The sequence below is a fragment of the Eleutherodactylus coqui genome, chromosome 2, assembly GCF_035609145.1.
Source record: "Eleutherodactylus coqui strain aEleCoq1 chromosome 2, aEleCoq1.hap1, whole genome shotgun sequence".
NCBI lineage: Eukaryota > Metazoa > Chordata > Amphibia > Anura > Eleutherodactylidae > Eleutherodactylus > Eleutherodactylus coqui.
The window spans coordinates 314,795,320-314,809,037 of NC_089838.1; the positions used below are offsets into that span (position 1 = coordinate 314,795,320).

The 13,718-nt window shown below is 44.2% G+C and overlaps 1 protein-coding gene across 5 annotated transcripts in view; it reads right to left on the bottom strand.

Annotated features, from left to right (window-relative positions):
* The window catches only part of DOCK6 (dedicator of cytokinesis 6), an 84,868-nt gene that overhangs the window by 46,683 nt on the left and 24,467 nt on the right, over positions 1–13,718 (bottom strand). For all 5 annotated transcript variants that reach the window (XM_066593624.1, XM_066593623.1, XM_066593621.1 and 2 more), the window contains exons 2-14: positions 13,111–13,201; positions 12,850–13,025; positions 10,305–10,373; positions 9,824–9,953; positions 8,480–8,692; positions 6,980–7,065; positions 6,820–6,886; positions 6,364–6,513; positions 6,061–6,141; positions 3,683–3,836; positions 2,303–2,424; positions 1,537–1,630; positions 1,030–1,192 (exon numbers count right to left, since the gene is read on the bottom strand). In XM_066593624.1, coding sequence (XP_066449721.1) covers positions 1,030–1,192; positions 1,537–1,630; positions 2,303–2,424; positions 3,683–3,836; positions 6,061–6,141; positions 6,364–6,513; positions 6,820–6,886; positions 6,980–7,065; positions 8,480–8,692; positions 9,824–9,953; positions 10,305–10,373; positions 12,850–13,025; positions 13,111–13,201 — 1,596 coding nt within the window. The remainder of the gene's footprint in view (positions 1–1,029; positions 1,193–1,536; positions 1,631–2,302; positions 2,425–3,682; positions 3,837–6,060; positions 6,142–6,363; positions 6,514–6,819; positions 6,887–6,979; positions 7,066–8,479; positions 8,693–9,823; positions 9,954–10,304; positions 10,374–12,849; positions 13,026–13,110; positions 13,202–13,718) is intronic.

The window sequence follows — 13,718 nt, forward strand, 5'->3', positions numbered from 1 at the left end:
CACCAATGGCCCCCTTTAGTGGCTCCGGCAGCACCAATGGCCCCCTTTAGTGGCTCCGGCAGTACCAATGGCCCCCTTTAGTGGCTCCGGCAGTACCAATGGCCCCCTTTAGTGGCTCCGGCAGTACCAATGGCCCCCTTTAGTGGCTCCGGCAGTACCAATGGCCCCCTTTAGTGGCTCCGGCAGTACCAATGGCCCCCTTTAGTGGCTCCAGTAATAATAGCCCCCTTTAGTGACCCCACAGTAAAAAGTGGCGCCCTCTATTTGCCCTTCCCACCCCCTGAACCCGTGGCCATTCTACAACCACAGCAGTAAGTGCTAGAACTCCCTCTGAAGTCTCGCTGCAGAGCTCAGAGAGGATCCAGACTCCTCCCCAGGCAACCTGCGTTTTGCAGCTCCTGTACACAGCGCAGAGGCCAGGAGGAGGTTGGTGATTATCTTCTGAGCACTGCAGCGACATCCCAACAGGAATTTCAGAGTGAGTTACAGCACTTGATGACCTGGTTGCCGCCCGTCCAGAGGCGCTCACACTAGATAATTATTTTTTAGTGGCCATTAATATGGGCAGTGAAAAATAAATACCAGCGAAAACTTTAAAATGAGAAAATTCTGAGACAAAAGGCCTCATTTATCAAAACTATCCGGGAGTAAAACCGTCTTTGTTGCCTGTAGCAAGCAATCCTGGCACAGCTTCTCTTTTCGTACACTGCTCTGGTGAAATGAAAGCTACACTGCGATTGGTTGCTATGGGCAGCAAAAACAGTTGTACTATTAGACAAGTTTGATAAATGAGGCTCAAAGTTCTTTCCGTTTTTCTTTCATCTAGTGCCAATCACAATCCATTCATAATAATTTTATCATATTGATTGAAATGTAGGGGGGTTGAAGGAACATGCTATATAAACCAGGGAGTCCCACTTTTTCAGTGGGTGCTCTCAACTATGCTTAAGCACGGAATGGACTTCTAAAAAGTATAAAGGGTTAAACTGCAGCTTGTTTGCATTTGCTACCAGAAAGTTAATGTCTGACCTGTAAGATGTGTAGGGAGAATATACATCCCGTGGAGGGAACTCCAGGACTTCTTTGGTGGGCCGTACACGGGGATCGGGGTATGGCTTCACATGACGCAGTTCTGGGGATAGGCAAAACTGAGGGGTCTCAGGGGCCGGAGAGACATCAATCTTCAACTGAGCTAAGAACAGAATATTTCTAAATTATTACTTGTATCAATAAAAAGGAAGTTTCCCTTATATTATGCAGATTCTAGAATAGACGACAGTATCACACATGCAGGGCTTAGATACGCTGGCTCAGCAGACCATATCACATAGATTAGCCTTAGATGCACAACTCAAGGACAGACCTGGCACTGTCTAATTAGATACAATGTCTCAGCAGACACCATCACGCATGCTATATGGTGGCAAAGCAGGCAGTATCACATATGTTCAGATTAGATACAGCAGGATAACTGACGTCAAACAACACGGATCTGAGTAGTAAGAGATAAGACATATGTACAGTGCCCATCCATACCCGTTACTGGCCGCAGCCTCCGCAATACAGACGTTGGCCTTTTCATATCAGCCAAGAATTTGTAGAGATCTTCATCACTCAGACGGTCTCCTTCCTGCAAGAGACAACATCCTCTTCCTTTAAGCACTAGCAACCACATTATCAGACTTATGACAGTATATCTATTTAATTGGATGGGGGGGGGGGGGGGGTTGAGGGGGCGCCCGGTCCCTGTCGCATCTTAGTTGCTCCTTTACTCCTTATGGACTTTTATAGAGCTATAAAGTTATCCCCATCCACAGCATAGTGATAGCTTTATGATTGGTGGGGGTTTGACTGCTGGGACCTCCACTGATCCTGGGAATGGGGGTCCAGTCGGTCCCCGGGTGAATGTAGTAGAGGTGTGTTGGCGCTCCATTCACATCAATGACAGCGCCAGAGATTATTGCGTTCAAACGCTTTGGCAATCTCCAACGCTGTCACTTAAGTGAAGGGAGCATTGTTGCGTCTGCACGACCTCCACTCCAGTCACTCTGGGATCTATTGCACCCTCATTCTCAGAATCATTGGGGGTCCCAACAGTCAGACCCTCACCGATTATAAAGTTATTCCCTATCCTGTGGATAGGACATAACTTTATAACTTGACACAATCCCTTTAAGGCCAGTTGGTCAGACCACCAATCAGATTTGTATGGCATATCCTGTGGTGACACTGATTTAATGTAACACCATTTCTGCTTCACCTACAGCTATGGCTGACATGGCATGGGCTGTATGCTTCTTACCTGCTTAAAGAAGTTAGTGACAGTGAGTGTTGCAGGTCTGAAAGAGTTAAACCCGACTTCATCCCCAACGCTGAGCCTCTCAAAGGCTTTCTTCTTCCTTTCATTCCAAGTGCCCTTCCTATCTGTGAAGGGGAGAAGAACAGAGTCGATATGAAGGTCACAGGAAACATCTGTTAATGGAAGAGGACGAGCTCTAATCCTCAGTCGCTGGAAAACGAGACAATTGGGAGGATGCGTTAAAAGTAGTGTACTGAGAAAGTGGGGCAGTTGACCATTGTAATCAGTATGGCTGTGACCCTAATTTTCTAGTCTGCCTTGGGCAGTTGCATCTGCCATGTAATGCGCCCTCCTTCCATTTTAAGAACTCTAAAATTCCCATATGAAGTCATTATATTGGCAGAGTACGCAAGACCATAAATACATCAGTATCATAGAATGGTAGAGTTGGAAGGGACCTCCAGGGTCATCGGGTCCAACCCCCTGCTCAGTGCAGGATCACTAAATCATCCCAGACAGATGTCTGTCCAGCCTTTGTTTGAACACTTCCATTGAAGGAGAACTCACCACCTCCTGTGGTAACCTGTTCCACTCATTGATCCTCCTCACTGTCTAATATCTGATCTGTATCCCCTCCCTTTATGTTTCATCCCATTGCTTTTAGTTAGAGATGAGCGAGCACGTTCGGATAAGGCAGTTACTCGAGTGAGCATTCCCTCCTCCAGATCATTTATAAAACGGTTGAACAACACTGGGCCTAGGACAGAGCCTTGTGGGACCCAACTTGATACATTCTTTCATTTGGATATGCAGCCATTTATGACCACCCTTTGTATGTATGGATAAGGGTTCTATTTTGTGTACTTTTAATCACTATTTAGATGGGGAGGGACCAATTAATGGATGCCATTGCACCCATTTGCCCAGAGCTGGCCATATTAAAGTCCAAAAGAAGGCCCACGTATAATGGGGGCAAATCATGCAACTGCTATGGGGCCATCGAGAAAGGGGGCCCCAGCTCTGATTGAACTCTCTTTTTCACCAGGACCTGAACCATACTCCAAAGAAGAACTGCATTGTTAACAAAAAAAGGAGTTACAGAATTGGCCCAAAGGTAATTTAAAAGAGCATGGAATAAGAAACAAACACCAGGCACTCCTGTCCTTGGTGGCTGGCAAAAACAGGCACTACGATAAGAAACAGGGAGGGGGCTGATTTAAATTTTGGCTATGGGGTCCCATCTGCTCTATGTATGGCACTGAATCGTAACACTTATATCAATGGAGACCACATAGACATGGATGGCTCTCTCAGCGGGAAGAAGTTCCAATAGTCAGATGTCCACCATTTAATGCTTCATGACACTTTTAGAATTTTTCTTACCGCTCTCGGAGTCAGAATCCCGCTCAGATGTTCCCATGCTGTTGATAATGTTCATCAAATGAATTGCGGTCCAGGCAAAAGGCATACGGTATCGGCCCAAACGGGAACAGAACTGTTCTGCATGAGCTCTCAGCTTGTCCACCTTCTCCTTGTTCTGGTGGTACAAAAAAAAAAAAATGGGAAAATTAGTTCTGCAACGTGACTCCAGGATCCAGAGGAAGAAAGACCCGGAGATGTATCAGCAATGCAATGTTACAGGGGTTTTCAAAGGGGGTGCCAGGAGAACTGGGGAAAGCTCTTCCAAAAATATGAGACAGTTCCATTACTGAACTTAAAAGGATGAGTGCACCCCATTCTGCCCTATCAATATTATTATACAAGGCGAAACACTAAACTAGAGGCAACAGCTGGCGGAGGCTCGCTGTGGCTGCCATGTGGCAGGCTCCAAAATAATCCCCCTACAAAGTAAACACACCAATTGTTCTCATAGTTGTTAAGTATTTATGAACGGGTCAGTCAAATGGCAGCAGCCATGTATGTGTGTATATATTTGATACTGTGCAGCTAGTTAAATAGCAGCACTCAGTGTCAAGCAGCTGCTGCAAAAGCAAATATAATCCAGTCCCAGAAAAGAAGAAAAAAAACAAAAAAAAACGACATGAATGTAATGACATTCTGTGATTGTTGAAATGAAAGAAAGGCTGGCAGCACAAGACTATCCCACACTAGAGCTATGCAATCAAGGAGGAGATAAGAGAGAGTAGTGGGCTAATGACATGGAAGAATATGTGTCAAATACAAAAAGTCTTTATTAATGTATCATAAATGTATCCCTGATGGAGGGCTTGTATGAAAGTAGACGGTGAGTAATGCATCATGTGAAGCGTGAGAAATAAGATTTTACCACCTATCCATGAAACAAATCAGTGGTTTGGGAAGACCCCATGCATACGGCAACCAAGCGTGGTTTCATCTAATCGGTGTACAATGGTTGCATATAATGTGCAACTGCTGGAATACGTACGTTTAACTTTGTTTTTCATTGAAGAAATCCTTAAAAACACTTTAAAAAGAACACATTTTTCCATCCCTGTCCCCCTCACTCGATTGCCTGTCACAGGAGGATGAGATGTGATCTCCTCTATTATAACTGTGTGACAGGTGCTGTGTGATCATCCTCAATAACTGTGACAGGAGTGTCTGTGTCCCCTTCTAGGCAGTTTCTGTGGCAAGGTCCATATAACAGCATCACTCAGACCGAGAAATTGATTAGAAACTTCACACATAAACCCAAATAGAGCTGAGCTGGTCAGAGCTGAGATCACATGACCATCTGAGCAGAAAGGAATAACTAATGCTCTGTTTAGACTGAGCAATTATCATTCAGAAAATCCTTCAAACGAGTGAAACTGAATGAGAATAATTGTTCAGTTTAAAACACAGTCAACGACAGAATGATGAACAAGAATTGTGCGCTTTTCGTTCACCGTTCAGTTTCAGCTTCCATAAAAATCTGCTTGTGTACTTACCATGCAGTTTAATCACTGATCGATCAGTGTTTCAACGAGAAAAAAAATGAAAGTGCACGTCTCATCCCGTGTGAAACGAGCATAACCAAGGTAACACTAGCTAAATTATAAATACACTTGGGGGCTAGCTACATAATGATTTTCTTTTTTTTTGATCACCGGAGTAGTCCTTTTGACTTTTGTATGGTCCATTAAAGATTTCAAGGTTTGTATTTGTGTGTTGACACATATTCTTTCTAGAGATGAGCGAGCCTACTAGGTAAGGCAGTTACTCGAGCGAGCATCGCTCTTCTCGAGTAACTGCTTAGTTATCCGAGCAGGCTTGGGTGGGGGGAGAGATCTCTCTCACTCTTCCTCCCGCTCCGCTCCCCCCCACTCCCTCGCAGCTCACCCGAGCCTGCTCGGAACACTAAGCAGTTACTCGAGAAGAGCGATGCTCGCTCGAGTAACTGCCTTACCGAGTAGGCTCGCTCATCTCTAATTCTTTCGCATCATTAGCCTATTCTGCGATTCTTCACACCAAGGGTAACAGTCTGGGTGCTAGTGTACAAAGGATGGCATTGCGGACATCTTGAAAGGGTTACATTTACTGAAACAAAAGTTTTACATTTATGTGTGTAGTCTGGGAGTAACCCAGAATGACTCTAGTAAACCTCATGTAGGCACAAGAAGGCGACACAAACTACAAGCAATAGTAGTCTTGATAAGATTCGAAGCCAGGATTGCCAACCACTATGCCACCATGCAATGCCATTTAGTTGCTAGGGTCTTCTTTCTTTGATGAAGTGGGTAATATTTGTGCCCCACTGTCCTATTGGTCTCCCTCCCAGTGCCATCATAGTCTCTCACCTTGATACCGTCGCTTTCTTTTAGGACCATGTAAGGTTCACAGCATTCCCCTATGTCCCCCTGTTGTAGGACCTTCTCCAGCTGTAAGACAGTATACATAGCATTGGTATATATCGTACAGAGTATTATGAAGACCACTCAACATATATACCTCATGCAGCGACCAGTATGGGAAATGGAAGAGGACAACCTCTTTATAATGACTGGGAATATCAAACACGTATAATGGCGAATGTCACACCCGAGCTGCGACTTCCATATCCAACATACACAGTCACAACCACCACCCTTATCCTAAGGCACCTTGATGACGAGGAAAATGTCAGGAGATGGATATGTGATAGAGAAGATGGCAGATCTTGCAAGGGTGGAGGGCGCTTGGTGGCCACCTTGTGTCCGTAGCATATTTTTCATGGCATCTGAATTGAGGTCAAAATGAAAGTTTTCGGATATCTGAGGAGACAACAAAAAGATATATAAACAAACACTCTACTGACATGATCTAAGATAAAGCTATATGGCAACATTAAAAGGCTTTATCCTCAAAGAAGCATTTGCAATGAGGCACACTGAAGAGCACAAAACATTTTAGGAAAGGATGCAGCTCTACCTGCAACCACAAGGAGGTGCATTTTCAATGATGCTTAATGTATATTGTTAGCCCGACTTTCATATACAGCAGGAGGTCTCAGCTGCATACATGTAATTTTGTGATATACTGTATGTGCTCATAATCCTGCATGATATTCAGCAACTTACTTTCTTCTTCTCTTTGGCATCATATAAGGCCATGTCACAAAATATCGGTTCAATCTCAATCTCAAACCTAAAAGAGAAAAGAGGAATAAGATCTAATGAAATCACCTGAGATATAAGCATCAAAGGAAAAGACTGAGGGACACCCATATACCAAACTTACTTCAAAGCTATACACTTCACCAGGATTCTCTGTCCAAAGTGTTCTTTAGGCACCTCAGGAATAGTGGAGCGTTCAACAGCTTCATCCTATGGAGAAATAAGCATAGAAAGAGAATTGTGAAGTCAAACTGTAAAATAATGGGCGTTACAGGGTAATAAGAGACTCAGAAGCCGGGTTACTGTAATAAGATGTTACAGGGGTAATAAGAGACTCAGAAGCCGGGTTACTGTAATAAGATGTTACAGGGGTAATAAGGGTCTCAGGCGCCGAGTTACTGTAATAAGATGGTACAGGGGTAATAAGAGGCTCAGCAGCCGGGTTACTGTAATAAGATGTTACAGGGGTAATAAGAGGCTCAGCAGCCGGGTTACTGTAATAAGATGTTACAGGGGTAATAAGAGACTCAGGAGCCGGGTTACTGTAATAAGATGGTACAGGGGTAATAAGAGGCTCTGGAGCCGGGTTACTGTAATAGGATGTTACAGGTGTAATAAGAGGCTCAGGAGCCAGGTTACTGTAATAAGATGTTACAGGGGTAATAAGAGGCTCAGCAGCCGGGTTACTGTAATAAGATGTTACAGGGGTAATAAGAGACTCAGGCGCCGAGTTACTGTAATAAGATGGTACAGGGGTAATAAGAGGCTCAGGAGCCGGGTTACTGTAATAAGATGTTACAGAGGTAATAAGAGGCTCTGGAGCCGGGTTACTGTAATAGGATGTTACAGGTGTAATAAGAGGCTCAGGAGCCGGGTTACTGTAATAAGATGTTACAGGGGTAATAAGAGGCTCAGGAGCCAGGTTACTGTAATAAGATGCTACAGGGGTAGTAAGAGGATCAGGAGCCAGGTTACTGTAATAAGATGTTACAGGGGTAATAAGAGGCTCAGGAGCCGGGTTACTGTAATAAGATGTTACAGGGGTAATAAGAGGCTCAGGAGCTGGGTTACCGTAATAAGATGTTACAGGGTAATAACAGGCTCAGGAGCCGGGTTACTGTAATAAGATGTTACAGGGGTAATAAGAGGCTCAGGCGCCGGGTTACCGTAATAAGATGTTACAGGGTAATAACAGGCTCAGGAGCCGGGTTACCGTAATAAGATGTTACAGGGGTAATAAGAAGCGCAGGAGCCGGGTTACTTTGAATAAATGATGCAAAGGGTAATAGATTGGTGTTGTAGTCATGAAAAAGCATAAAATGACTAAACTGTGTTTTTCTTGGATACATTACTTGCAGAGTATATGATTGTTTGAGGCCCGGGTCTTTACTCATATGTTTTAATCCCTGTGTCTGTAATCAATTACTTTTAACGTTAGTAGGCTTTTGGCCTTTACAACCCACTACAGATCTTGACCTTTAAACTGTGCTGATATATCTTTGTGAGACCCATTAGAGTAATTGCTCCGTTTGTTGGTTTCCGTTCAGTGATTGAGGGCGGGGTAATGAATGTTATACTAATCATATATCGGTTTTTCCCTGGCAGTAGCGGTGCTCAGCATTACCTCATCAGGAGCAGGGTACAGCGAAAGGATGTGAGCGTGCCTGTTGTCTCTCCTCTGCTCTGCATTGATCCGGTCCATTTCCTCAAGGGGGGTTCTGTCCAACAGATTCGGGAGTAAGGGATCAGGTGAGGAGTTCTTCAAATCAAATATACTGGAGGCCCAGCTGCCCCGAGGGGTCTCGTCCATGGAAGCAGATGATCTTTTTTTGTCCTCCTATTGAATGAAGATTACAGATAAGATGTAGGTTAGTGCACAGAGAGAGGACATCAGGCTTTGGTAACCGAGTGTCCAATTACTCGCAAATCCATTAGCTCCCTGAAAGATACCTATCAATAATCTGGAAATTCTGGTAATCCATTTGCAAGCAGTGGTCAGGGGACCACTCATTATGAAGTGGGATAGGGGGTCGCAGAGAGGAGGCCTCCGCTTATAGCGCACTCATACAAGAGCATTTTCAATAAATGTAACCCCTAATGACCAGAGGGCTGCACCTCTTACTAACCAGACACCTTTTTAAATTGATATTGCACACAAAGTGGTTCAACTGTGCTGACTTTATTTGTTGGCTACCAAAATAATTCTTACCCCTCTTTTTCGTGATGCATAGCCTTTTTAAGGTCTTTTTAGGAATTTATACATCTCTCTTTACTTTTTTCAATTTTATTAGGGTTAAAGTATAGATATTTATTTTCTTTATTTGTTTTTCAGTTTATAGTTAGCAATTCTTCAAATTTGCTAACCAACACTAAAAATAAAGTGTTACAATGGGTTCCCCATTTTGTTTTGCCCATTTTTATATGGCATATGTATAGCCTCAGGAGAACATGATGACTAGAATGACAGTCTGGGTTGGTGATCACCTCCCTCTGGTTCAACAAAGGGGGATGGAAACAGGCTGAAGGGAGACAATGTCCATCCAGTTCAGCCTAACATACTATGTAACTATGTTACAAGGTGCAATAGATGCAGTTGCTGCTCCCTCTATTGGCTACCTAATGCTCATTCGGCTCTATGGAGGTTAGAAAACAAAAATATCTTCTCCTTGCGGTCCAGCCAGATACCTCACCTGCCGCTACGTAGTCCAGTAAATAGAGATGCAGCTGAGAACCAGGACTGAGTGCGTAGGATGGGCGAGGAATCCTAAACATTGGGACCCACTGCAATCCAACTCCGCACATGGATGACAGATTACGAAGTGGAGGAGGAAGGACCCGCAGATGAGCAGTGTTGTTTGACGCAAACCCAGCAGTCTTTACACCCCATGCCCACTGCTGTCTGTCCATGGCAGATAATCCTTTTACATAGTACAATGTAAGTACATGAGCGTGAACTGAACATAAATACCTGTTCTTCTGCACATCCCTTCTCTTCGGCAGCCTCATCCAGTTCATAGACTTGTCGGGTCAAGTTCTTCTGACGCTGTCTCTGGCGCTCGGCAGTCATCGGCGTGTACGCTGTGCTCAATTTCTGTGACCTGATTGCATATTAGATAATCCTTTTCAGTCCCTTTACATTAGATTGTAAGCTCCTCCGAACATTTATACCATCTGCCTCCCCATTTTTGGTCACTGACTCTGGATAACCGAATGTAACTACCAGATGTGACGCCCATGACTATACTGGGTGCATACTTTAGCACTTTATCACTCAATCCAGCGACCAGCAAATCCGATGCTCGATATTAGCACAGAAGTCCCTAACCTACGGTACTTTACCTACCGTAAAACTACAAGTCCCAGCATGCTGAGAATTGTGGTTTTGCAACACCTAGAAAGCCACGGGTTGGAGGTCAATGCAGGACACTCACAGGCAAACAAGCACTTACTTTCTCTGCGCAATCACCCAGTCGTGTGTATACACCTTTAAGGCATCTCGGACTCGAGCGTCCAACTTTCTGTGAAAAGAAAAAAATAAATAGAGACAGCGAAAACAAACGTAAAGAACTGAAAGCCTAAAATATCTCAAAACCATCCAAAGATGACCATTATATCTACTTGATGCTCTGACCATGGGAAAGCCAATCAGAATGATCTACTAATAGGTCAGAAATCTCGGTAACATGGAGGGAATGTCAGTGACTTTCTATTTCTGGGTATCACAGTAGAGGCTCCTTGCAGTGTCAAGGACCACCTGGCTTCCATGTAAGTACCGGCCAGCATTTCCCAACAGGGGTCCGCACAGCAATCGCTGGTTCTGGCCCAAAGACACCTAGCACCAGGATGTTGTGTTCTGAATTACAAGCTCCATTCTCATGCCAACTGGCATCACAACCTGTGTGCCCGGCCAGGGCCCTGAAACAAGGCTGAAGTGGGGAGGAGGAGTAATTAGTTTTGTGGGTTTTTTTAAGTCTTACTTAGGAGTCTGGTTTGGGGTCTGAATCTACTTTGCTGGTCTCATCTGACTTTAGGGGTCTGCATTAAAGGTCTTCTCTGATGATTTTTGTTATTCATTCACTATGTAGCTATCCCCGAGTATATATAAGTGAGCTAGTACTACCTTGGTTAGTTATTTCTATTTGGGTCAAGAGGGGTGTCATCTCTCCTTAAGGAGAGCACCCAAAAAGTGTGTGGAGACACCTAGGGGATGAATGGGTCGGGTGGGGGGGCTTCATCTCTCCCAAGGAAAGCAGACAGAAGGGGTGTGAGAAGACATCTGAGAGGCAAGTGAGGAGACTTACAAGGCAAGTGCCTTATAAAACCCATGTGAAAGGCCTCTCACCAGCCAAGTCAGAAACCTGCTGCACATTGATGAGAGGCAATCACCCCGAAACAGCTGTCTGTGTATGGTTTTCTGGCTTGGTTTCCTATTCCAAATCATTGTGTTGTACATGGATTTGTAGGAATGCTGCCATCCAATAGGTGGCGTTGCAGAGGTATTGTTCCATCTTCCTTATTTATATCTGAAACTCCTGGTCTCTTTTTCCTCAGCCATGTGATCTCAATTCTGACCACCTCAGATCTATTTGGGGTTATGGATTCATTTTCAAGTCAAATTTTCAGTTTGTTACATGATCCCTACCACAGGGGAACACAGGCACTCCTGTCACAGTTACTAATGATAATCACACAACTCCTACTACACAGGTATAATAGAGGAGATCACAGCTCACCCTCCTGACTGTATACATATGGTCTGTAGCTTATTTAGCTGAATGTAGAAGGGAATGATAATTAAACTGTCCCTCACAACACGCAAAAATGCTACAGCCTTAGCTAATGCTGTGCTGATGCATCATGGGATTGATGTGAAACTTAAAATAAAAAATATCAGAATCAAAATGGTGCCTGATAAGCATAAGATAGGGGGCTACACTGCAGGGAAGTGGCTGGAATACACCAGAGTGTGACAGACAATCAGAAGAGGGGGACAAAGATGAAAAAAAAATGTGTTTTCACGGGAGTGGCCCTTTAATTTAGGGGACTGGTATCTGAACGAGTGTTTAGTGTATATCACTGAAAGGAATGAGCAGATTCTACATTCTCACCGAGGAAGGGGCATCGGCTCATACACTGACACCAGCAATGGTAAATCCCACTTGCCCAACGGTACCCCATGACGCAAACACCAGCAGTACATATTACAAAACCATCTCCATGGTCACAGTATTCAATTTGGCATTCCGCCAATTAGTGCATAGTGTAAGGGGACCAAGCAGTAGGGAAGGCTCTGTTCACATCCGCATCGAAGGCTCTATTTAAAGCCTCGAAATCCCAGATGAAATAGCACAAACCATTGCTATGGAAAGAGTGGAAGGCGGACAGATCCCATTATAGTCATTGGGATCCATCCAGCATCATTTGGATCAGTTATTGGACGGATCCGGCAATCCGTTTTCTTGCTCCCGTGACAGAGCAGAAAAAAAGGAATGCCAAATACTTGTCTGAACCCGTCCTGCGTCTGTGTTATGACATTACAGTACCATGTAGAAGCCGCAATGCCAGGCAGAAGATAAATGGGCAGTGAGGTGAGGCCCGACAACCCTGTCAAATGGGGCCGATTCCTAGTATATGTGGACTGTAGGGTAACTGAATCACTAGGAGCCCCCAATTCACTGTATTCAGTACATAATAAACATGCAGCAGGTTTATCCGTATTCGCATGTCCTCACAACCAGGGGTAATATTATAATGGGTGCTGAGGTTGTAGATGCACCCGGGCCCTGGACCTTAGGGGGGATGGAAGGTCTCTCTTCCCCATATAAGGAGACCAGTACTATAAATGAAGAATTACAGATAGGAGCCCCATTATAAATTTTGCATTGGGGCCCAGCAGCTTCAAGTTATGTCCCTGTTGGAAAGCTGCGGGCACTGCCATTTGCCAGGTGCTGCCTGGTTTAGCGTTCCTTGCCAGCTCCTTTCCTGCCATCTCACCCTTCTTCCGGAGCTGCAGGTTCTAGTGTGCGGCATTCTCTCGGCTCATACAAGATCTCAATATCATCAGGTGGAAAGTCATACAGATCCCTCAGGGCTTCACAGTCTGAATCTGGGGGGTGGCTCATCAAATACCCCTCAAAATCAAGGGGCTCTACCACATCTGAGAGCGGAACCTGTAAGACGTGGAAACAAAACGGATGTGAGTGGGAAAAGATCAGACTAAGAGAACAGTTACAGCTGAAGACGGGAGAGACTCACAGCCGGCGCTGCCCCTGCACGCTTCTTGGACAGCTGCGGAGACCCGCCATACTCTCTGGAGACCTGTTTGCGGACTTCAGATGCCACAGTCCTGTAATAGGAAACAGAATCATTATTATAGACGGCATTAAAACAGGATTATGCTAGGATTATCTATGTGGGTTCATATAATGGAACATGATGAAGTGTGGACCCGAGGCAAGTTAATGGATTTAGGGCCCTTCACCTATGGCTAACAGCTGTGCTACTCATTCATCCATCTCATGTGATCTCTCTAATGCTAATACAGTGATATGGACCGTGCTGGTAGAACCTAAGTATTATCTGTATCCATTATGGTCCATATTACTATATACAAACAAAATGTATACCTTATACGAATTGTACGTATAGAATATAAAAGGAGATGCCCAGGTTATACCAGCAGTCACTATATACAGGAGATGCATAACTTATAGCAGCTGTACATATATAATTATATACAGGAGATACCCAGGTTATACCAGTATGGTTCCTATATCACTATATACAGGAGATGTAACTTATACCAGATGTATATATATATATATATATATATATATATATATATATATATATATATATATATA